The following is a 25293-nucleotide window of genomic DNA, read 5'->3' as shown; positions in this document are numbered from 1 at the left end:
CAACACATGACATGGTATGGGCCTTATAGCTGGAGTTACACCAGAGAGCCAAACCAATACCTTTGATAGCTGTGACATCATAGCAGCAGTTGGACACATCAATATCCACATGTGGAAATCAGAGACCCCTGGCCTTTCATCCATGTCCTATGGGAGGATTGAGAATGCCACAGGTGGGTGATTCTCATGAACATGGTACAACGCATAGCAAAACTCAAAGATATCAAGAAGATATCAAGTAGGATCTAATTTCACCATTCAAATTGAAATTATACCCACTAGGCATCTTGCGCGTTACGCGAGCTCGACTGCCTTGCAGCTTGCCGAGCTGGCCCTGCAGCTCGCATAAGCAGGTTGGCCGCTACGCGGCCTCGCCCTGGCTGCTCCTTGATGGCATACTTCAGGGATGCTGGATCACCTGTCCTGGAGCTGGCAACATACAGCTGTCCATGGCTGAAGACTGAAGCCAGACTCCCACTTCTTTCAGTGTCTGCCCCTGGGACTTGATTTTGCTCTTATGACATCACTGATGATGTCACAACTGCTTTTATGACATCACTGATGACATCACAACCTCTTATGACATCACTGATGATGTCACAATTTATGACATCACTGATGACATCATCACTGAGACTGTGTGTGTGTGTGTGTGTGTGAGTGAGTGAATTTATGACATCACTGATGATGTCATCAGTGGGACAGACAGACAAACAGACAAACAAACAGAGCCCTAGCTCCCCAGATAGATAGATTTGCTCATTTTTTATGTATTTCCAGACACTTTTAGAGACACTGTGAGGGAATAAATTCATTACCGTAACACATTTTTAATTGGAAATATGAAACAACAAACTTTTTTTTTTCAATGGCAAGCACTTCAATATCCTCAAGGGTAGTGTAGCACCCAAAATGTGTATGATTAACAAATACGAAGTTGTAGCCAACATTGTGAGAAATGCCATGTTGTATTACAACTACATACTTCTACATGAGAAAATAAAGATATCTTCTACTTAGAGACTCAACAACCATTTCTGCGGATTCCTTGCCCCCAAAAATGTGGAAATAGACACCAGATTTGTAATTCTAGGTCTAGTTGGAATCAAGATATGGCCAAAATTTTAATAATGGCAGCCATTTTGAAGAAATGTCATTTTAACATACTTCCACTAATGGGATTTTCTGGGATTTTTTACTATAGTGTTTCAGGCATCAATATAAACATAAAAATGTGAAAATAAATTCTGTTGCAATTAGTTTAAGGTCAAACCTGATTTTCCCTAGACTATAAAGCTTATTGCTTGGAAGTTGGTTTGACCAAGTAAAACTATTTTTATAGCCCAAGCATTTTACGAAATGTCTATGGAAAAATGAATGTTGTATGCGTATACCGATACCGGAAGAGTGCGTGACTTTGGCAACGAGGCAAAACTTTTCCTCCAAAACTTCCGCAGCCATCCATCATCCTGGCAAGAGCCACGCCCCTTCCTGACGTCAGAAGAGGAGCGAGTTGACTTGGAAGAAGCCCCGCCCCCCCCACCCCCAAAAAAAAAAAAAAAAAAAAAAAAAAAAAGAAGCCCCGCCCCCGCTTCCCACAAACAGCCGACGCCGCCTGGATGCTCTGTGCGCTGGAGAAGAGGAGCGGCTGTGAACAGGGACTGATCCGACAGAGGAGCCGCACAGCCTGGGTGAGCTGTGGGAGGAGGTCGGTGTGAACCAGCTCCAGGAGCAGAGCAGCAACCAGGAAAGGAGGCGCAACCCGCCCAAACTGCACTGATTTAGCTCCCGCCCGGACACACCAGCAGAAACGGACTGTCACTTCCTGACGTCTTCCAGGTGAGCGGAATGCATGGCTACCCTGCGTGCTGCATGTGTTCAGCTGAACCCATGGCACACCAACCAAACATTATCCAACAACTGCCATTGGCAGTTTGATTCATGTGCCATGGGTAAAGCATTGAACACGTGGAATCTCTTCAAACATATCCAAACAAGGACAGAGTAGACAGCCATGACACACCAAAACAAACATGTGTGTGGGCTTAAACAGGCAAAAACTAAAGAAGCTACTGAAAGTTAATGCCCGCTGCTCTCCCATTGCTTCTATCTGGTGTTTGTTTTTGTTGCTTGCAGCAGTCAGATTTAGCATGTCCTGTGGCTTCCCCTCATCTTCACTGTAAGTTATGGATACTATAGTGCAGTGCCCGTTCGCCCGTTCTGTTGGCTCTCTCAAGCCAGTCTGTCTCTTCCAAATCTTCGAATGCTCCAGAGACCGTGTAGCTACTTCAGCCCATTACAATTTGGATTGGAGGGGGTTGTCATAAAAACAAAAACAAAAGCTTCAGACAGAAGGAAATTCGATGGTATTCAACCAATCAACCAATGATTGTTCATGTTCATGAAAATGAATGGGGGGGAATCTATTAAAGGTTAAAATAAGAAAATAAAATCTTAAATAGCTCTACTTTCCAACAGCCATCACTGATATAGAGTGTTTGGTCAATAACATGGGTCCTCCGCTTTGCAGTATACAGAAAAGAAAGGCAGACAGGTAGGCAGCCAGACAAGCAGGCAGGCAGGCAGAGAAACAGGGCGACACAGACAGACAGACTGACTGACTGAATGACAGGCAGGCAGGCAGACAGACAGACAAGCAGAGATTCCTGGAATTAGTATAGAGAGATGAGACATTTCTTTGCATGGCTTTCCGCCAGCGGAGGGAGATCTTTTGGTAATTTGACTGCATCTCTATTCTCTACTGCACAGAGCACCTATGGGATCTGTGCCCTTGGTGTTAATTACAACGAGAAGCGGTTTAATGAAAGTGCCGCTGTGATGGCCCACAGCACATTATTTAGAGAGAATCGCCTATAACAAAATAATGCCGACTGACCGTTTTTGTCTGCTACTGCAGTCTGAATGGTGCTGTGGTGCACCTTGCTGCTATGAGCTGGGCTTCTCTGTTTGTTCATTATAAACGGGTTGTGCCAAATAGTGATTGCCGTCAGATTGCAGATATACTGGTAAAAAGGACTGGATTTGTTATAATCGAGGTCCTAGATTAGAATCCTTTCTAGGGCACAGAGCAGGTCAAATCATTAAATAAATAATTAAGTCTTAAGCATAATTATTACAAAAGAGACCATTTATTTTCTTTAGCCTATATATAAGCTAGGGCTGGGCGATATAGCTAAAAAGTATATCGATACAAAATATTTCATATCAGTCGATATCAATAATTATTGATCATTTTTAACACATTGAGTGCCAAGGACGTCTGTGCACGTCCTAAAAAAAAGTAACGAGGAGTGCCAAGGACGTCTGTGCACGTCCTAAAATCATAATTCATATTATTCCATAATTCTGCTGTTTAAGGTCGTACCTAGCCAGTGAGCATGAATCCCTTCAAGGGATCACACGGCGCCACCTTAAACATCGTCACGGGAGCTGCGCCACCCACCTCAGATCCTTTACTTTGTACAGGAGACAGCAGGGAAAGACGTGATCAAAGTGGAAACCGATGCATGCTTCAGCCAGAGCCGTATTGATTGCTCTGTCTGCAGCGGAGCGGACAGTTGGCTCGGCTGCATCCGTGCCCACAACTGAGCTCTTCTGCTTATATCTATCTTCTATCTATCTGTTTCTCCACATGATTCCCTGCCAGAAAGCCAGCACCCGAAGCCGAACGGCCAAGCCCTTTTCGTTCAGTCGCGTTTGGCACTTCCTTGTTGCGCGCTGGGATCTGTCCGGGGCAAAAACGGAGTCTGTGAAACAGACTCTGTGCGTGTGGGGAGGAGCCCGCAGCTCGGGGGTGGAGGGGGGGGGGGGGGGAGGGGGGTGGGGGGAGCAGGCTGCACAGAAACCACACCACGCCACCACATCAGAAAACACCAGCCAGAGTCAGTGAATGTGCTCGAAATTAGAGTGCAAAAGGTATTCATAAAAGTGACTATATCTTGGAAAGTAAAAAAAAACGACAGAAAACCCTTGAAAGTGCACTTTTTTCAGAGGGTGTCATTTCATAATGGAACTGTCTAGAAACAAAATTTCTTCTTTGGAAGAAGCAGGAGTGTTCAACGTTTCATTAAAGTCCAGCCGTTTCAATATAGCCCTAATAGAAAAAAATCTATAGCTGTTTTCATCTGAATGGAAGTGAATCTGGCACAGGCTGCAGACAATTTTACTGAAGCGCTGTGGCACTCAATGTGTTAATGACCTGTTTTTATTAATAAAAAATAAAATTTGAGTTCACGTGACCGGCTGGTTTACCAGGCTAGACAATAACATGAGACAACCCGTTCTCACTCCGAGCGCGTAGCATATTGACACTTTGTCCCGTCCCTTGTGCGTCACTTGCTACTAACATGGTACCCTTGAGCGACCCATGAAACGACTTGGGCTTTCCGACTAAACTCAATGCAAACCCATGGAAGTAATCTTTGACGCTTATGGCAACTGCTCCCCCATTAGCCTAACTGCTCCCCAATATGCTAGCAGCAGACAATAACATGAGACAGCAGACGATAACATGAGACAGCAGACGATAACATGATGCAGCAGACAATAACATGAGACAGCAGACAATAACATGAGACAGCAGACGATAACATGATGCAGCAGACAATAACATGATGCAGCAGATAATAACATGAGACAGCAGACAATAACATGAGACAGCAGACGATAACATGATGCAGCAGACGATAACATGATGCAGCAGATAATAACATGAGACAGCAGACAATAACATGAGACAGCAGACAATAACATGATGCAGCAGACAATAACATGAGACAGCAGACAATAACATGATGCAGCAGACAATAACATGATGAAGCAGACAATAACATGATGCAGCAGACAACATGATGCAGCAGACAATAACATGAGACAGCAGACAATAACATGAGACAGCAGACAATAACATGAGACAGCAGACGATAACATGAGACAGCAGACAATAACATGATGCAGCAGACGATAACATGAGACAGCAGACAATAACATGATGCAGCAGACAATAACATGATGCAGCAGACAATAACATGATGCAGCAGACAATAACATGATGCAGCAGACAATAACATGAGACAGCAGACAATAACATGATGCAGCAGACAATAACATGATGCAGCAGACAATAACATGATGCAGCAGACAATAACATGAGACAGCAGACAATAACATGATGCAGCAGACAATAACCTGATGCAGCAGACAATAACATGATGAAGCAGACAATAACATGATGCAGCAGACAATAACATGATGCAGCAGACAATAACATGAGACAGCAGACGATAACATGAGACACCAGACGATAACATGAGACAGCAGACAATAACATGATGCAGCAGACAATAACATGATGCAGCAGACAATAACATGATGCAGCAGACAATAACATGATGCAGCAGACAATAACATGATGCAGCAGACAATAACATGATGCAGCAGACAATAACATGATACAGCAGACAATAACATGATGCAGCAGACAATAACATGATGCAGCAGACAATAACATGATGCAGCAGACAATAACATGAGACAGCAGACAATAACATGAGACAGCAGACAATAACATGATGCAGCAGACAATAACATGATGCAGCAGACAATAACATGATGCAGCAGACAATAACATGATGCAGCAGACAATAACATGAGACAGCAGACAATAACATGATGCAGCAGACAATAACATGATGCAGCAGACAATAACATGATGCAGCAGACAATAACATGAGACAGCAGACAATAACATGAGACAGCAGACAATAACATGATGCAGCAGACAATAACATGAGACAGCAGACAATAACATGAGACAGCAGACAATAACATGAGACAGCAGACAATAACATGATGCAGCAGACAATAACATGAGACAGCAGACAATAACATGAGACAGCAGACAATAACATGATGCAGCAGACAATAACATGAGACAGCAGACAATAACATGAGACAGCAGACAATAACATGAGACAGCAGACAATAACATGATGCAGCAGACAATAACATGAGACAGCAGACAATAACATGAGACAGCAGACAATAACATGAGACAGCAGACAATAACATGATGCAGCAGACAATAACATGAGACAGCAGACAATAACATGAGACAGCAGACGATAACATGATGCAGCAGACAATAACATGAGACAGCATGAAACTGTGTTGGCCTTGTGGCAAACAAACCATGATTTGCTGAGTTGACCTGAAAGTGCACACGATCCATCAGTCTGTCCGGACTGCAATGGAACGATGTTTCCCCTCATTAGCTGCTGTTTTTAACGACGGGGCCATCCATCAGGCTATTAGCAGAGCAGAACTAAGTAGGCACTTGTTTTGGGTGATAATTCATGTAGTATCAAAAGTCAATGAGAGAGAGAGAGAGAATCTTATCAATCAAAGCAGTGGGGATTTGAATGGGGTGACTTGATGGACATCCCAATGTTGACGCTAGGGATGCACCAATCCACTTTTTTCACTTCCGATCCGATTCCGATACCTGAATTTGGATATCTGCCGATACCGATATTATGCCGATACCAATATTTTTCTTGAATATACTGTATAGGCAAAGAATTGGCCAATAATTATTTTTTTTAAATATACCTTGCAAAAAGCAGACAAAATTAAGAAAATATACAAGGCAAAGAAGGATACTATTATACATGGGCAAATTACGGCCAGCGCCCCTTGTGCGGCCCGCGCTGGAATTGCGGGCCGCAACGATTCCGATCCGTGAATTAGTGCCAATATCGGCACCCGATACCAATATTGGATCGGATCGGCCCCATCCCTAGTTGACGCCTGTAGTCTTTGATGTTTAAAAATGGAGGCTAGCAGCCTCTAATGTGAGGGAAGGGACACAGTCAGACAGAAGGAAAGGTCTAAATGCTATTCACCTTATGTTCAGACCATTGACAGTAAATATAATGGACCACCTTAGCTATATGTTTTTGACACGGCAAAATGAAGCTGATTTCCCGATATTGTTTGATTTCGTTTGATTGGATGAATGGATTTTCCTGTTGCATTGTGGGAAATCTGTTCAAACCTGGAGCCGGGAAAACAGGAAAGGGCGTGAGCGTGGACGGGACTCGGGGGAGGGTTTCCTCCGCCACGGCATCCATCTTGTTCATGTTATTTTCCCTGCTAGCCGTTAGCTTGGCTAACAAATGTTGCTAACGTTAGTTGCTATTGCTAGCCTTGCTCCATTGCTCTCACAGTGAATACAGTAGCCCGAAGAAAAACCAGAGTATTATTTCCTCCAGACCTCGCGCGGCGTCACCAGCCTCCCGCTTGCATCTTCCACAAAATCGAGGTAATCTTATTTTCTAATGTAACGCTAATTGCATAGCATGACATTAACGCTAGCTACATGTCCATTTGTCATTACAGGAGGACGTTAGACTCGAGTAGCATAAGTTAACGTTATACAACGTAACAGTATTGCATGCTGCACAGATTCGGACGTAGACTGAAAACAAACGCAGTTCTGTTTACCTAGGTTACCTCTTTGAGATGAGGCAGACTCAAAGCATACTCATATGATCTACCAGCTATAGCGTTATATATCTAGCTAACGTTAGATGAGGGGGAACAAGGGTTCAACTCCTCTGGATAGTTTATCCACCTCTGCATTTACAGTATTTACCAATCGCACGTAGTGTTGGGTAAGCAAACGTTAACGTTATACAGTGATTAACAGTGTCTAATTCGTTTCTTCCAGGGGTAGCCGCCGTCCAGTACCAGATGGGACACGCACAACAGAGGATCATGATTTGTGAAGATCAAAGCTATAATATTCTGTTCTCCTGAGATTAACGCTAAACTACACAACAGAGGATCATGATTTGTGAAGATCAAAGCTATAATATTCTGTTCTCCTGAGATTAACGCTAAACTACACAACAGAGGATCATGATTTGTGAAGATCAAAGCTATAATATTCTGTTCTCCTGAGATTACCGCTAAACTACACGTTACTGCTGATCAGTTGTTTCAACATAGGAAATTGCAATAACACACAAGCCAAATGCTGACATGAGAGATTTGCTTTGAACAATTGTAGCTAGTATCTGCCAGTGAACGGAGAATATTGTTATATTTGCTTGTTTTAATGCTTTTGTCAATAAACATTGTCAACAAAGATAGCCTTGTTGTATATTATCATGTATAAGATTGTTGATGTCGAGTGAACACAAACTATGAACCGAAGATTGGACCAGAGGACAGGACGACGGAGAAACTTAACCGACCAGCAGTCTGAGTCTGCTTCAATCAACGAATGCTTTATATTTATTGAAATGAAATATGGTGATATCTGGTGGTCTGAAATTACTCTCTCTAGCTAGGCTAACTGGCTCATATTATGTCATATTATTGTAATGTCTGAATCAGCGTTTCATAACTTTATAATAGCCTTACGTTTATAGCCTGGATGACGTTAGCTAATGCTACCCATCCTTCCATTGGTGTTACACGTTATAATTTTAACTGAGCTTTGCGGAATTACCTCATTGTGTATCAGCTTTAAATGTCCAATATATACAGCATTAAACAAACGACCAGCAGCATTCAAATGTGCAAAAACGTTATATTTATTGAAATGTGATAATGTCACAAGTCACATTACATAACGATATAGCGTTAGGTGTTCTTTTGATCAACAGACCTTTACTTTTAATCTCTGGCTACGTTGCTAGCTAGTTAGCCGCAGATCAGCTCTGAAGCCCCAACTTGTATGGTCGCTGCCCGTCCACTAAAACCCGATTTCGATATAGCGTTTAGGTGTTCTTTTGATCAACATACCTCATAACGGGGATCTATACTGTTACGTGTGTCTACTAAAATCATTAAAAGATCATAAAGGTAACGCTGTTATTGGTATTTTACTTTTAATCTCTGGCTACGTTGCTAGCTAGCTAGCTAGCCTGCCTTGGCAACTGGTTGGGATCATCTGGTTTCCTGTGGCTGGTGTCAATCAAGGAAAATCCCGCCCCCAAAGTTACAATTTTTATCGGCTCTTTTACTCGAAATGGGACCATAATTTAGAAAACGGAGCCCAGGAGAGCATGAAAAAGACTTGAAATTGTTTATTCAGACCATAAGCTCATTCGGAAAATGTTTATTTAAGACACAGAACGAGAGAGAAGTCGGCTCATTTTTACATTGGAGCCAATGTACGTGTCGTCACTTCCGGACCTGACGTGCGCCCCCCTGCGGACTTTCGAATTGATGGAATTTCAGGACTGGCCTCATACATTCCCTAATTCTGTTGCCCACTGGTTCAGACGCAGAGGTGGGCCAAATTCTTCCGGGTTGTTTTAACACTTACGGCGGTCACGGTGCGAAATATAAAAGAACGTCAAATGAAGAGAGTTGTTTTTGTAGCGGACAGTGCAGGGGGTAAAACAAAGAACGTAGCCTAAGACTTTGAGCTCGGTACACAGCAAGCAAGCGGAGTATCCACTGTTAGCCAGGTCAGATAACGTTATCGTCGACAATGAAAGCTTCAGATGGTTTTCTCTCCTCCGAGTGCAGCTCGAGCCACTTACGTCTATAAGACCCGCAGACGTTAACGTAATTCCCTGGAATGCAAGAATTAACGAGCCAGTTACATGGCATTGCATTCTTAGACATTGCCGTTTGCTTTTATTTGGTATGTTGCATACAATTGGCTAAATTATTAGTTAATTCAGAGTTAGATGATATTGGAGCAGCCAGCCATTTTCTTTTTCTTTTTCTTTTGCCGGAAGTCGTCACACGACCACAGTACCGGGTCAAATGGGCGTGGCTACATAAGGTGAATAGAGTTTCAAAGTGGGACAAAGTGTTGAAGGGATTTTTGTGTGTGATCTGCATCAAGTCAGATGGTTCAGTCAAAACTAAAGAAGCTGATTGGCCTGAAGCAGAGGACAGTGAATCTGTAAAGAAAAGGGTACTAGCCATTGTCGTTGAAAGGAGCACTTTTTCTCCTCTTTCGCCATGTCACCTGCGCTCTCACTGCAGCCTTCATCACTCTCAGAATCTGAGATTCTCATGGGTTCTTCTTCTTCTCCTCCTCCACCAACCTCATCTCCAGCAGCCTCCTTTGTCTGCTCTTCTTGACGCTTTTTGTGTGTGTAAAATAATCAACTATATTACCGCTTCATCATGTCTGCATCTTTGGAACACAGAGACAAAATTGTTTGGCGCGCTTCATTCAGTGAGCAGGCAGGCAAGGGAGAGAGAGGGAAGGAGAGAGAGACCGACCAACTGAGCCCAGAAAGTCACTTTTTATTAACCACAACCATTAACGTACTAACATAATCGTGCCTGGAGTGGTGGGAGGGGGGGGGGGATTATCATGCACTCGCACCAATGCGACCCGGTGACATTTTTTACTTGCACCCTCAAGAAAAAAGGTTGCATATGCGACCATCTTGGTCGCAGTCTGGAGCCCTGCACATGTGCACATGGCATTTCAGTGATCTGTTCAGACATGGAGCAGCCAAACTGGTTTGTCAGGCAACCGCTGGCAAAAGGGCCGGAGGCCCTGACTTGTTGACATATTGCAGGAAGGAGGACATGTTTGCATTCTATCGTCTTCCTCAATCTTGAAAGAGAAGAAAAAGGCGCGGCCGTTCTTGGTCACATGACATGCGTGCTGATAACGACAAGCCAAAGACAGAGGGAGACACGTTGACTTCTCGGATTCAACCAGAAATTCCACTCACTTTATTTGACAAGGTTGGAGGCTAACGGTGGTCCTCCCATCAGGAGTTTAAGGGTGGTCCTCCCATCAGGAGTTTAAGGGTGGTCCTCCCATCAGGAGTTTAAGGGTGGTCCTCCCATCAGGAGTTTAAGGGTGGTCCTCCCATCAGGAGTTTAAGGGTTGTCCTCCTATCAGGAGTCTAAAGGGGGAATTATGCTCACCCTGCCGTGAAGGGCGCGTGGGTGGAGCGAGGGGCGGGCGCGTCAAATTACGTAAATTTGTTGGGCGTGGTTATTCGCTAGCTCCGTCGGGCACTCGCGCGGTGCGACATTTTTTTCCTCACAGCGTGAGCAGCGCACGGCTTCTCTCCAAACATGTCCGCTTTCGAGCCACTGAGCCCTGAACACTGAGCTGTGTTTTCGCCACATTTCTTGACCCATGTGGTAGGCTATAAACTTAGATTTGCAACTGTTCGTTTTTAGTCATTTCACCAAGTAAATGTGTTGTGTTGAGAGCATTATTGAGAGAGATTAAAAGCAGCACAGAGTAGTAGGCTATCAGGGCTGAGAAGTAAAAATGGCTTTCAGTAAAAACAAGTTTGGTGAGTCCTTCATGTGCTGATGTGCGGTCGTTTGAGAGTGAAAGCGCACTCAGTACTGCACAGCGTTTCATTGAGACTTTTCACGGGCTGTTCTCACCATTGTACAATACATGCTGATCACTTTCTGAGTATAATGGCATCACCCCCAGCGCGAGGTCTACACGGTGACTCACGGAGACTCGCGGGGCCCCACCCCCACGGAGCTTTGCTCGAGTATAAGAGCACCTTAAGGGTGGTCCTCCCATCAGGAGTTTAAGGGTGGTCCTCCCATCAGGAGTTTAAGGGTGGTCCTCCCATCAGGAGTTTTGGGGCCGATCACCAATCGCTGAATTATTTATTTATTTATTTACTATTCTTACACGCATTGTATAATTAGAATTAAGAGATTATAAATATCATGAATTGACAACGGTTTATTTATTGGCAGGCAATATGTCCAGCGTATTCCACTCCAGGCTAGGGATGGGCACCAATAATCGAAAAATCGATGATTGATCGACGCTGATACACTACGTTACTGCATGCTGCAGATCTCTCTCTGGGTCCGGGACACTTTCCCCTCAGCCAGTTGGGGTCGGAAGTGAACCGTTCACTTGGCCAGTGATTGGCCAGTGGTGGATTCAGTCTTCCCCAATCAGTAACGCCTTTACGATCAGACGACAGGGGAGGCCCAGCCCATTTTTCGAACCGCTCTCTCATTGGTGCTACGACCTGTCACTCATTCAGTTTCAGACCCGCCCTCAAACCCCAGAAGTGACTGTGAAGTGGCACAGACTCATTTATGTAGGATGCGGAGCGCAGTGATTCAATGTAATATTTGAGGCTGGGGAGAGACTACTACCCCTATAGCCAGATAAACTTACAAACACATAATAAGAACTAGAAATATGACTTGTGAGTCACAGTCACTACCCCTATAGCGGATATATCGGTCTGGCTCTATTGTAAAATACTGCTGTTCACTGACATTTTAACGATGTTTCATTTGTGGATTAAAGAAACGTACTCCCTTCATTCAAGATGAAAAACTCATTCATGAATCACCCATCAATATGAGCCGAGCTAGCTGCCCTGCATGAGGCTCTTAGCCCAGGGCTTCTTACATGCTCTCCTCCACTTGATTGGAGCCAGGTGTCTCCTGTGCAGAGACAGAGAAGGCTATTGGGGCAGCCTAGTGTCCTCTAGAGAGAGAGTGGCGTCAGCGGAGGACCAAAATGCGAGACTCATTAGCCAATGAACAGCCAGGAATGGGTCTCTCGCGCTACTTTTGCATGCTAAAATAAAGCTGATAATGTACAATTTGATTCAAGGGGGAAAAAACCCTTTCAGAGTACAACACTGTAGCTCAGGAGGTAGAGCGGGTCGTCCACTAATCGCTTTGGATAAAAGAGGTCGGTGGTTTGATTCCCACCTCCTCCAGTTTGCATGTCGAAGTGTCCTTGGGCAAGATACTGAACCCCAAATTGCTTCTGATGGTGTGCCAGCACCCTGCGTGGTAGCCTGCCGCCATAGATGTACGAATGGGTGAATGTACCTACTGACTGTAAAGCGCTTTGGATAAAAGCGCTATATAAATGCAGGCCATTTACCATTTACCATTTACAAACTGTCTATTTTGCTGCAACTCAACAGTGCTGCTTCATCCAGGACCTTACTTCCTGGAACTCTTGAGAGTAAAAAACTGGTCCATTGGGGTGAATGGAGATGTCGGGACTATTCTATCTAAATGGCTCTGGGGCAGCCTACTTAACTGCAGACTAGGACCAGCAGCAAACTCAAATCATCTTGTGGGAGGGGTCTTGCTAAAGTCAAACATGCCCTTGCTGAAATAAGACGCTCCAGAGGACAAATTGGAAAGTGAAAATCTGCCCCTGTAATTATTTGTCGTTGTTGGCCCTAATAGAGAGCCGCAGGAACGAGTCCGGAAATCATCGATGCTAACAGTCCTGGTTCTTCACTGTTTTCGCCTATGGGAGTTTTGAATGGGTTTTTGGCGCGATCCTTCTAATAATCTCTCTGGGCAACGCTGGCTTAATCAAACGCGAACCAGTGTTTAGTAATATCATCTTCACACACGAGGACCACTTTTATGAGTTTTGAAGCTTTTACGTGCCGTTAAAAGGGCGGCTAGCTAGCAAACGGCTAAATGAGACTACACTGTTGGAGTCGATGGGGATATATACTAGGGATGCACCGATATGAAAATTTTGGCCGATGCCGATAACCGATATTAACATTGCTGTTATGGCCGATAACCGATATTTACCGATGTCGATATGATCTGTATAAAACCACATTTTTATGATCATCACATTTTGTACATACTGAAAAACACATGTTAACACTGAATTTGAAAAAGTTATGCATTTCTTTATTTGCAAAGCCTTTGGAAAAGCCCATAAATCATAGATTTACTGCATTATTTCATATCAATGTGAAGAATTTGGCTGATAATGATAACCGATATTAACATTGCAACATCTGACCGATACCGATATGACCGATATGTAAAAAAATCGGCCGATACTGGCCGATACCGATATGATTGCCGATATATCGTGCATCCCTAATATATACGTCAATAACGTCACCACTTCAAAGGACGAACACGGAAATTCTCTTTCCCTCACCTGGTTCAGCCCGTTCAGCCTGGGGTAATCAGTGCACACATCAACAACAGTCCAGGTTGAGTGCTGACGTGACGTGGAAGCCTATGCGACAGTGTGTAGTTCTGGATTAGCTTAGCTCAAGCTTTTTACTTCTAGGGCTCGCATTTACGCTACAAAACTCATGAAAGTGGTCCTCATGTGTGAAGATTATCCGACTGAACTCTGGTTCGTGTTTGATTAATCTTGCATTGCCCAGAGACCGTATTTGAAGCATCGCGGCAAAAACCCATTCAAAAATCCCATAGACAGAAACAGTAAAGAACCAGGAAGTCCGGGACTTCCGCGTTCTGACTACAAAAATACGTCATCCCTGCGGCTCTCTATTATAAACCGTGGAAGCAGGTGAAAAGGCAGTGTTGCTGACTCACCGCTGAGAGCACACGCTGATATGGTTCTACTTAGTGTGATTCTAAAGCTATATTATTGCCAGCTGTGCACGAAATTACTTCCATTTTGTAATGGAAAAATGGGGGCTTGAGATAATGTAGATATGGCCTGATTGCACATGTGAAATGCTGTTTCTACTAGGGGTGGTGGGGGTGGGTCTAATACAGAGCGTCCCACATGAACACTGACCTATAGAAGAAAAAAAAAAAAATGGACGACACGACACACCCCTACACAACACGACACACCCCCTACACAACGTACTGGCTGGACAACAGAGAGGCTCTGTCAGCTTCCATGCAGAAAAAACCGTTACAAGAGTTATTTCGTGCCCACCGCAATAGCCATATACAATAACTCCCATACATGCAGAGAGAGGAGACTCCTCTCCCTCACTCTCCCTCCTCCCCTCCTATAAAGTCACTATTAATTAAACTCACATTGCTTATAGGGGTGGGAATCATGTTTGATCACGATGCGATCCGATCTGGGAAAAAAGCTGATAATATACAATTTGATTCTTTAAATGTCTTACTACCCTTTCAAAGTACATCACAAACGGTCCATTCTGCTACAACTCTACAGCACTGCTCAATCCAGAACCTTCATTCTGGGAACTGCTGCGAGGCTGCAATCCGTTGCCATTGCGGTAAACAAGTGCAAACCTTTTAGACCATGGTGCCACCTTTCCATCTTATGAGCCCAGCGGGGCCTCTGGGCCAGCGCCGCTGTAGAACCTGGTCCATTGGAGTTTCCTGTTTTCTGCATTAATCGCTGGTCATTCACCCATGCTCTTCTCTCTTCTTCTCTGTAGGGGGCGGTGATGGTGAACAGCCGGGTGGAGGCGGTGCTGGGCTCTGGGAGCGGGGCTTTGGGCAGGGCGTGCGCCGGGTGTGGCGGGCGTATTGCGGACCGCTTTCTGCTCTTCTCTATGGAGCGATACTGGCACACCCACTGCCTCCGCTGCTCCTGCTGCCACGCCCGGCTGGGCGAGCACAGCTCCACCTGCTACAGCAAGCAAGGCATGATCCTCTGCAAGGACGACTACCTCAGGTGAGCTCACCTCACACACGCCCCCTTCAGGTCACCTCACACACGCCCCCTTCAGGTCACCTCACACACGCCCCCTTCAGGTCAGCTCACACACGCCCCCTTCAGGTCAGCTCACACGCGGTGAGCTGACCTGACCTTACGCGGTGTGAGGTTTGGAACCTGACCATGGATTGCAGATAGGGAGGAGCAGTCTGGTGTATTGCCCTGTAGGCGAGGACCAGTGTCTTGAATTTGATGCGTGCCACAATGCGAAGCCAGCAAGGGACTGGAAGAGGGGAGTGACGTGAGAGAATGTAGGTTGGTTGAACACCAGACGGGCTGCAGCGTTCTGAATGAGCTGTAACGGTCTCAGTGTTTCCCACAGGATTTTGAGAATTTGGGATGGGGGACCGCAGACCCCCTAGGGGGGTGCGGGGGCATGCCCCCCCGCCAATTTTTTTTAAACATTTTAAAGTAAAATGCATGAATTTGGTGTACTTTGAGAAAGCTTAAGAGCAAAATTAAAAGGCTAGATCTATGAAGAACATGTCATCATTACTGTGCTGTGGGTTTACAATGACAAACTAAATTTCTCCCTATAGGTCAGGGATACTCAACTTGCTTTGCCACTTTCATGAAATGATAGAAGGCGAGGGGCCAGTTAATAAACAAACAATATACATTTTTCTGTAGCGGATTGTAGGTTTTTGGGGTGTCAGCCGGAGTTTAGGCTGACAGTGTTGTGCACACCGGATAGTTAGGTTAAGTTAGTTAGGTTAAGTACATACATAAGTGCCTGGGTAGCGAGCAGATGGCGGTATTTGACAATTTAGCAGCTAAATCATAGATTATTGAAAGATATTCCAGACTGAAATGCTATAACAGAAGTATTGGCCAGAATGACATGAACATTTATTGGACACTTATTCAGCGGATATCTTGCATGTTGCGTTCAGGTGCACTGTAAAAAAAAAAAAAAAAATTTTTTTGTCAACATCTTATTGTGGCGGTCAAAATATTATTGTGGCGGCCCGCCACAAATTCCTTTATGTATGGGAAACACTGGGTCTGATGGAAGAGGCAGGTGGCCCAGCCAGAAGAACGTTGCAGTAGTGGAGATGGGAGAGGACAAGTGCCAGGACCAGGAGTTGTGTCATTTCCCTCGTGAGAAACGGACACATTTTGCAGATGTATTTGATAGATGTACAGGGAGAACCTACAGGAGAACCTATCATGATATTTGAGGGTATTTCTCGACAATATGACAAAATGCTAAAAAATATTTGATTATTAATTTCAAGGATATACTACAATTGCAACAAAATAACTGTTATATTTTTGTATGTGAGCTAAAACGTAACAGTTTGCCTTCAAATATTCAAATATGCCTTAAAATATTACTGTGGTTTGTTGTACATGCTATTTTGTAACCAAACCACTTCCATACGACTGAAGCCACTCCCATTTTTGGAAGTAACTCCTCCCCCATGGAGCAGCTTTCAGCCATGCTTGTCGTTGCTGTGCGACAACTCGGAATATTGCCATTATCACAATATGACAATATTAATTTTTGAATTGTAACAATATATCGATAACAATTACGATGTGGCACACCCCTATATTTAGATACGATACATATTGCAATATATTGCAATACTCTACATAATTTACAGAAAATTTTAAAATAGAGCTGAAAATACAACTTGCTTTGTACCACCCAGGTAGTGTAATAACATGTACATCACATTATATTAATAACTCAGTGGACAAATTGAGTCAGAACTTTTTAATTAAAAAAATGAATTCCAATTATAACAGTATTCACAAATTTGCACAGTTGCACACTGTTACTGAAAACACTGAAATAAAAAATAAAGTGCATAATTATTCTTAATGCACGGTGGCTAAGTGTGGTTAGTGCTGCGGCCTCACACCAAGAAGGTCCCGGGTTCGAACCCCGGTCCATCCCAGGTCCTTTCTGTGTGGAGTTTGCATGTGCTCCCCGTGTTCGTGTGGGTTTCCTCCCAGTTTCATTGCACAGGCCTGGTTAATGAGCTGTTGATGTTTGTGCCTCCAGGCTGTTCGGACACAGTGGCGCGTGCAGCGCCTGTGGACAGTCTATCCCTGCTAGTGAAATGGTGATGCGGGCACAAGGCAATGTGTACCACCTTAAGGTGAGTCTGACCATGCTGTCACATGACCATGCTGTCACATGACACCACCATTCACATCACCGTATAGTGCTGGGTAGTGTCCTCTAGAGCAGTGGTTCTCAACTGGTGTAGCCTCAGGACCCACTATTTTCCTTGTCATGAAGTCGCGACCCAAATTTCAGATTTTTTTTTAAACCACTCAAATTTATTGCACAAAAAATAGCACATTAATTTAATACACAATGCCTTCGTGCACTGTTATAAACCTCAAATGAACAAAAAAGTGCAATAGAAGTGCAACTAGGGCTAAAAACCAATTGAAATAAGGCAGACTTGAATTACAGGCCTATATGTTTTTAAATTTAAACAAGTCAAATTGGTCATGCTCAGAAAGTCTTATTTGAACTGTATGAAATATGAAATAAAAGGCAGACTTATCTTGAATTACATGCTTATATGTTTTTAAACAAGTTAATAATAATAATAATAATAAAACAAGTTAACCTGGTCATGCTAATCCAGTTTCAATAGTCTGAATTTAACTAATATGAAATAAAAAGGCAGACTTTTCTTGAATCACAGGCAGGCTATATGCTTTTTAGTTAAACTGGTCATAACTTTTAATTAAACTGGGGCCATGCTAATCCAGTTTCAATAATCTGAATTTAACTCAAATTAAATATTAAATTAAAAGGCAGACTTCTCTTGAATTACAGGCAGAGCATATGCTTCAGCTTGTTAAACAAGTAAAACTGGTCAGGCTAATCCAGTTTCAATAATCTGAATTTAACTCAAATGAAATATGAAAAAAAAAAAAAAAAAAATGGCCAATGTCCGCGACCCAATCAAAACGGCCCTGCGACCCAAAGGTCGTGACCCACCAGTTGAGAAACGCTGCTCTAGAGAGAGAGTGCCGTCAGCGGAGGACCAAAATGCGAGACTCATTAGCCAATGAATAGCCAGGAATGGGTCTCGCGCTACTTTTGCATGCTAAAATAAAGCTGATAATGTACAATTTGATTCAAGGGGGGAAAACCCTTTCAGAGTACAACACAAACTGTCTATTTTGCTGCAACTCGACAGCGCTGCTTAATCCAGGACCTTACTTCCTGGAACTCTTTAGAATAAAAAAACTGGTCCATTGGAGTGAATGGAGATGTCGGGACTCTTCTATCTACACGGCTCTGGGGCTGGGCAATTACAGTTTCCCAAACGTGTAAACACATTTCCAGAAACTGTGGCTCAATTTGTCAAAACACTACACACAAAAGTGAAAAGAGTTAACCACTTTGTCAAAACTCCACGAATCTCTTGCAAAATGACACACAGCACTCAAAACCATGTTCTCGCTTCTCAAAACGGATTATTTCCACCAAAACAATATACACAGCTATTATATGTTTATGTCTGACAGAGGATCAGTTACACACACTGGTGTGATCAATTTAAAACACTACCATCAAAATCGTATCAACACAGAAATTAATATACCGTAAATTCCGGACTATAAGCCGCGGCTTTTTTCCCGTTTTTTGGCCTTTTTTGGCCCCTGCGGCTTATATAACGGTGCGGCTTATCTATGGATTTTTTCAAAAAAAAAAAAAAAAAATCTCTCTTTTTTAGCACTCTTTCTAACTATAAATCCACTTCTGTTTTAATTTCCTCTCTTGCCCTCTTTTAACAACATAACATAACATAACATAACACAACACAGGTGGTGTTGTGTTATGTTGTTTTGTTGAAATGTTAATAAATGGGAGCTTCCTCAAACAGCCATCTCTTTCCCAACAATCCCCTCTGTGCATGAACCCTTACATATGGTAATTAAACATTAAAACACAATAAAAAAAAAAAAAAAAAAAAAACATTAAAACACCCGCGGCTTATAGTCCGGTGCGGTTTATATATGTAAAAAACAGTCAACTTTGCAGGTGCGGCTTATACTCCGGTGCGGCTTATAGTGCGGAATTTACGGTAATCAGAGACACAGTCAGCAATATTGTCCACATTATTGTCCTCGTCATAGAAAAGTGACCAGTCAGTGCATTCAAAGCAGCTCCTCGCATGCCTCATCTGACCATACTCACACAGATGGTGGATGCGGGCTGTCTGTGGACCAGCTGTCTGTGGACCAGCTGTCTGTGGACCAGCTGTCTGTGGACCAGCGACGTGTACATTGATGACAGCAACACCAGATTGGGGTCAGATTATCCTGCTGAACCCAAATTACCGCTCCCATACATTTTTGTTAACCACCTCGATCTCGAAAAGCCGGATCGCTGTCTACCATGCAAACATGGACTGGTGTATGACCCTGCTTGCCAGAGCAGGAGGATCCTGGTGCCTGGGAATGGTTGCACAGCTGTTGCCCCAGCAGTTTTGTGAGATCACAATGCTTGTTGGAGAGAACGGTCTTGAAGCGGGCAGTCAGAAGGAGCTTTCCGCCCATGTCAGTCTTGGAGATCTCTGTGTGCTGAATGCTGTGAATGAGAAGAGCTCCTTTTTGTTCACCTTGTTTTTTAGGAAGCCACTGTTCCATTCATGCTTCAGGACTGGAGTGCTGCCATCGATGGGCCGTTCCCACGCAGTTTCTTGGATGTGGCAAGAAGACCGCTTGGTCAGACTGAACAAGCATACCAGACAAACGATAGTGGCTCTCACGTATAACCCGATATTAATTAGGCTAATTCGCTAATGATGTGATGTCATCAGTGATGATGTCATCAGCGATGATGTCAAAAGTGATGTCATAAGGGCGCACACACAACGAGGCATCGTGACAAGACTGATCAGTGATGTCACACACACCCACACACAAGGAGGCATTGTGACAAGAATGATCAGTGATGTCATAGGGGGGCACACACACACACACACACACACACACACTGATGATGTCATCAGTGATATCATAATGGGGCACACAGACACACACAAGGAGGCATTGTGACATCACTGATGCAATAACATTTAGTGAGCAACACACACACACACACACACACACCTGTGCACGGCAATACACAATAGGCTACGAGCTACGGGCGACTACGCGCGCTCGATGCCTAGTATTGAAGTTATTCAAAACTGAAAATTTATTTTGTTTTGAATGGTAAGTGATAACCTCAGTGAATGGGTGGTAAGACCAAAACATAATGCAGTATATCAGGTATAGATGACCCTAATGGATGTCTGTCTTTCTATTTTCTATAGTGTTTTAGCTGTGCCACCTGTCGGAACCGCTTGGTACCTGGCGATCGCTTCCACTACATCAACGGGACAATCTTCTGCGAACACGACCGACCGGGGGGAGGCCTGCTCAGTGCTCACCCCACAGCAGGCATGATGTCTGACCAGAAGGTGAGAGGCCTGCTCAGTGCTCACCCCACAGCAGGCATGATGTCTGACCAGAAGGTGAGAGGGCTGCTCAGTGCTCACCCCACAGCAGGCATGATGTCTGACCAGAAGGTGAGAGGGCTGCTCAGTGCTCACCCCACAGCAGGCATGATGTCTGACCAGAAGGTAAGAGGGCTGCTCAGTGCTCACCCCACAGCAGGCATGATGTCTGACCAGAAGGTAAGAGGGCTGCTCAGTGCTCACCCCACAGCAGGCATGATGTCTGACCAGAAGGTAAGAGGGCTGCTCAGTGCTCACCCCACAGCAGGCATGATGTCTGACCAGAAGGTGAGAGGCCTGCTCAGTGCTCACCCCACAGCAGGCATGATGTCTGACCAGAAGGTGAGAGGGCTGCTCAGTGCTCACCCCACAGCAGGCATGATGTCTGACCAGAAGGTGAGAGGGCTGCTCAGTGCTCACCCCACAGCAGGCATGATGTCTGACCAGAAGGTAAGAGGGCTGCTCAGTGCTCACCCCACAGCAGGCATGATGTCTGACCAGAAGGTGAGAGGGCTGCTCAGTGCTCACCCCACAGCAGGCATGATGTCTGACCAGAAGGTAAGAGGCCTGCTCAGTGCTCACCCTACAGCAGGCATGATGTCTGACCAGAAGGTGAGAGGGCTGAGATGTGATGTGATGGACACAGCAGACATGGGGCCCTATCTTGGTACAGGCGATATCCCCTATTTGCGCACCTGTTTGCACGTGCCTTAAGGCAGGAAAGATAGTGGTCCGCCTTGCGCATTTGTCCAGGTGTTATGCCTAGTTTTACACTCTCGCCTGGCAGCAGCTAAACGCATCCCCACCTCACGGGAGCATATTGTAATGATTTATACAGAAATGTAACTGTTTGAAAGTGATATAATTGTCTGGGTAGACGTGACCTGAGTGACCTCCCTGATTTCTAAGTTAAAACAGACCCGAAATATGTTGTAATCTAAGATTAGATTAGATTAGATTAGAGTAGTTTAGGACAGGGCAGACCTGAATTAGGGCTATACAAATAGACTTGACTTGACTTGAGTTGACCTGACCAGACCAGACCAAACCAGACCAAAATCCCCATACAAAATTCCCATTGACTTCCCGACGAGGGGACCAGGAAGTACTAACATCCGGGTCTTAGGCAAGTCTTCGGGCTCATTCCTGTGGTACTCTTATTGACAGCTTCCATTCTCCTTGTGTGTTTTCAGGTCTGCTGAGGAAGAGGATGGGACAAATAACTGTGCCTTAATCGCCCCCCCCCCCCCACCTCCCCCTTCCCCCTCTGAGGCTGCTCCTCTGCTCTGAGGGTCAGATCTTCATCTCCTCTCACTCCTGGTTTTCGTCCTGGCTTTCTCCTATCATTCAAACTCCAGATATGTCTTCAGTCAGACTGTGAGGAGTCGAGATCTGAACATACACCGCTTCACTGGAGCGACGAGGACGCTGAAGACGCTTGGAATTTATTTATACTCTAGACTGATGTCTATTCTCAACCGTGGCAATAAGGAAGGACTGGCATCATCCAGGGCAAAACAGTTTTTTTTTTACTTTTCGTCCCATTCCAGCGATTCCAATGGAATTATCCTTTACCTTTACCCAGCCAGGGCTGTTGAGGGAACAGAGCAGGAGGCAGCACTCAGGACCTGCTCCCACTCAGCGGGAACGACTCCGGAGACATCGTCCAAAACTCACACAGAGACCACACACACACACACGCTCACACACGCACACAAACACACACACACACACACATACACACACACGTATGTGCACACATACGTATGTGCACACATGGCTTTTTCTTTTTTTTTTTTTTTTTTTTCTTTTTTGGGGGTGGGGGGGAGTGTGAGACCATGGGACATGGGATGTTTCCTTCCACTCTCCTTGAACCAGCTTTGGGGGGACATCAATACAGACACTCAGAGTATTTCTCTGTGTAATGAATGAAAGACTTTGGGTACGCTTTCTATGATGGTCATGTCTATAATGCATTATAAGCACATCCGTAAGACATTATAATGCATTTATAAGGCTTTATAAAAGTCTTTATGAATGTTTGTAATTATGCATGACAACTTATAACAAGGTTTATAAAGTATTATAAGTGGCAGATATATTGTATTATAATGCTGCATTCCATTTAAACTGGGAGCTGAGGACTTCACGGTTCAAAGGTCATGAACTGTGCCTCACCACCCCCCCCCCCTCAAAAATCCAAGATGGCTGCTCTGCCCTTCAATAGTTGAGTTGTAAATACTGTTTATTAGCACTTCTGTCTTATTTGACACGCAAATTTAAAAAAATTGTCTCATTAAATCAGTCGTACACAATGGGTTCAGAAAATACTGCTCATAAGTCCTCATAACTGTGTTATAGTATCATACAATTGCTAATGACCTTATAGTGCTGTCACTTTATAATACTTAAAGACCTTGTTATATAAGATGCCATGCATGATTATAAACATTTATAAAGAGTTTTATGTGCATTATAATGTCTTATGATTGTGCTCATAGTGCATTATAGATATGACCTTCAAAGAAAGTGTTACCAAGACTTCAGTATATTCATTAGTCCCCAGATTCTTTTGTACAACAACCGGAGGCATTTCTTTGTACTTTATTTCAATGTACTTTATCTGGATTTGTTTGGTTGTTTGTTGTTTTGTCTTGTTTTTCAGGTGATGGTGCTACAGTAGTTCCAGGGATGACGAATATATTTAGGGTTGGATCAGATACACTATGTATTTGTAATTGTGTTTGGAAAGATGATTCTGCCAGCGAGAGTTCGAACACGACGATAATGATTTGGCGGCAGTGAGGTATGTGTACAGTACTCTGTGTTTATTTGCAGCTCAATGTTTATTAACGCTTGATGTTTGTCAAGTTGAAGCCAAGTATCTTATGAGAGAGTCTAGGGAGAACGGGATGATAAAAAGTAAGAAGTGTACATACATCTTTTTTTATCCTATCCTATTGTATTGTGTGTGCTATATGGTTCAGTAATGTCTTCTGTGTTGCCTTTTTGTATGTTTTTTCCTCAAACAAGGCTTAATTTTATTGGTCTAAAACATCTATATGGAGAGAAAATAAGTCTCAAAATAAATCTAATCATACATTTTGCCAGTCCATTATGTTTCATATGTAATAATGAGTGTCTTTCCAGTCACTTATGTTTGCTATGTAACACGCATGTGATTGAATGTAGTTGGCTAGTGGAGTGTTACAAATAGCCGTTTAATACCCAAAAGTAACATGTACATTTAAAGACAAATACTCAGGGCTCTCAGACAAACACGGCTGATTAGCCACCGGAATGGGGTTTGAAAAGGCCTGAGATGGGCCCGTTACAGAAGCAATTAAAGTGGGAGGCGCCGGGAGCTCGGGCTTTAGCTCCGCTCCAGTATTGGATCCTAATGAGGTCTAATCTGTGAGACCGTCTAATTAAAAGGGGGGTGCTTTCCTGTGGGCACCAGGCAGGCAGCAGCCTGCGCTCTCTATAGCAGTTTAGTCTGGGGGAAAGGGCAAGTTAAAGACTAGTGTTTAGTCTGGGGGAAGGGCAAGTTAAAGACTAGTGTTTAGTCTGGGGGGAAGGGCAAGTTAAAGACTAGTGTTTAGTCTGGGGGGAAGGGCAAGTTAAAGACTAGTGTTTAGTCTGGGGGAAAGGGCAAGTTAAAGACTAGTGTTTAGTCTGGGGGGAAGGGCAAGTTAAAGACTAGTGTTTAGTCTGGGGGGAAGGGCAAGTTAAAGACTAGTGTTTAGTCTGGGGGAAAGGGCAAGTTAAAGACTAGTGTTTAGTCTGGGGGAAAGGGCAAGTTAAAGACTAGTGTTTAGTCTGGGGGGAAGGGCAAGTTAAAGACTAGTGTTTAGTCTGGGGGAAAGGGCAAGTTAAAGACTAGTGTTTAGTCTGGGGGAAAGGGCAAGTTAAAGACTAGTGTTTAGTCTGGGGGAAAGGGCAAGTTAAAGACCCTAGTGTTTAGTCTGGGGAAAGGGCAAGTTAAAGACTAGTGTTTAGTCTGGGGGAAAGGGCAAGTTAAAGACCCTAGTGTTTAGTCTGGGGAAAGGGCAAGTTAAAGACTAGTGTTTAGTCTGGGGGGAAGGGCAAGTTAAAGACTAGTGTTTAGTCTGGGGGGAAGGGCAAGTTAAAGACTAGTGTTTAGTCTGGGGGGAAGGGCAAGTTAAAGACTAGTGTTTAGTCTGGGGGGAAGGGCAAGTTAAAGACTAGTGTTTAGTCTGGGGGAAGGGCAAGTTAAAGACCCTAGTGTTTAGTCTGGGGGGAAGGGCAAGTTAAAGACTAGTGTTTAGTCTGGGGGAAAGGGCAAGTTAAGACTAGTGATTAGTCTGGGGGAAAGGGCAA

General features: G+C 44.1%; 1 protein-coding gene across 1 annotated transcript; it reads left to right on the top strand.

Annotated features, from left to right (window-relative positions):
- Positions 1 to 1646: 1646 nt before the first annotated feature.
- Positions 1647 to 24051, top strand: LOC310781769 (LIM domain transcription factor LMO4-B-like). The gene is made up of 5 exons (XM_083642392.1): positions 1647 to 1839; positions 15189 to 15427; positions 17484 to 17580; positions 20770 to 20916; positions 22146 to 24051. Exons 2-5 carry the CDS (start codon positions 15198 to 15200, stop codon positions 22152 to 22154), a joined length of 483 nt encoding a protein of 160 aa, XP_083498518.1. The 5' UTR covers positions 1647 to 1839; positions 15189 to 15197; the 3' UTR covers positions 22155 to 24051.
- Positions 24052 to 25293: the final 1242 nt, after the last annotated feature.

The sequence above is a fragment of the Poromitra crassiceps genome (assembly GCF_964638095.1).
Source record: "Poromitra crassiceps genome assembly, chromosome: 8".
NCBI classification, from domain to species: domain Eukaryota; kingdom Metazoa; phylum Chordata; class Actinopteri; order Beryciformes; family Melamphaidae; genus Poromitra; species Poromitra crassiceps.
The sequence above is the reverse complement of the archived record's forward strand: the minus strand, read 5'-3'. Positions and strand labels throughout refer to the sequence as shown.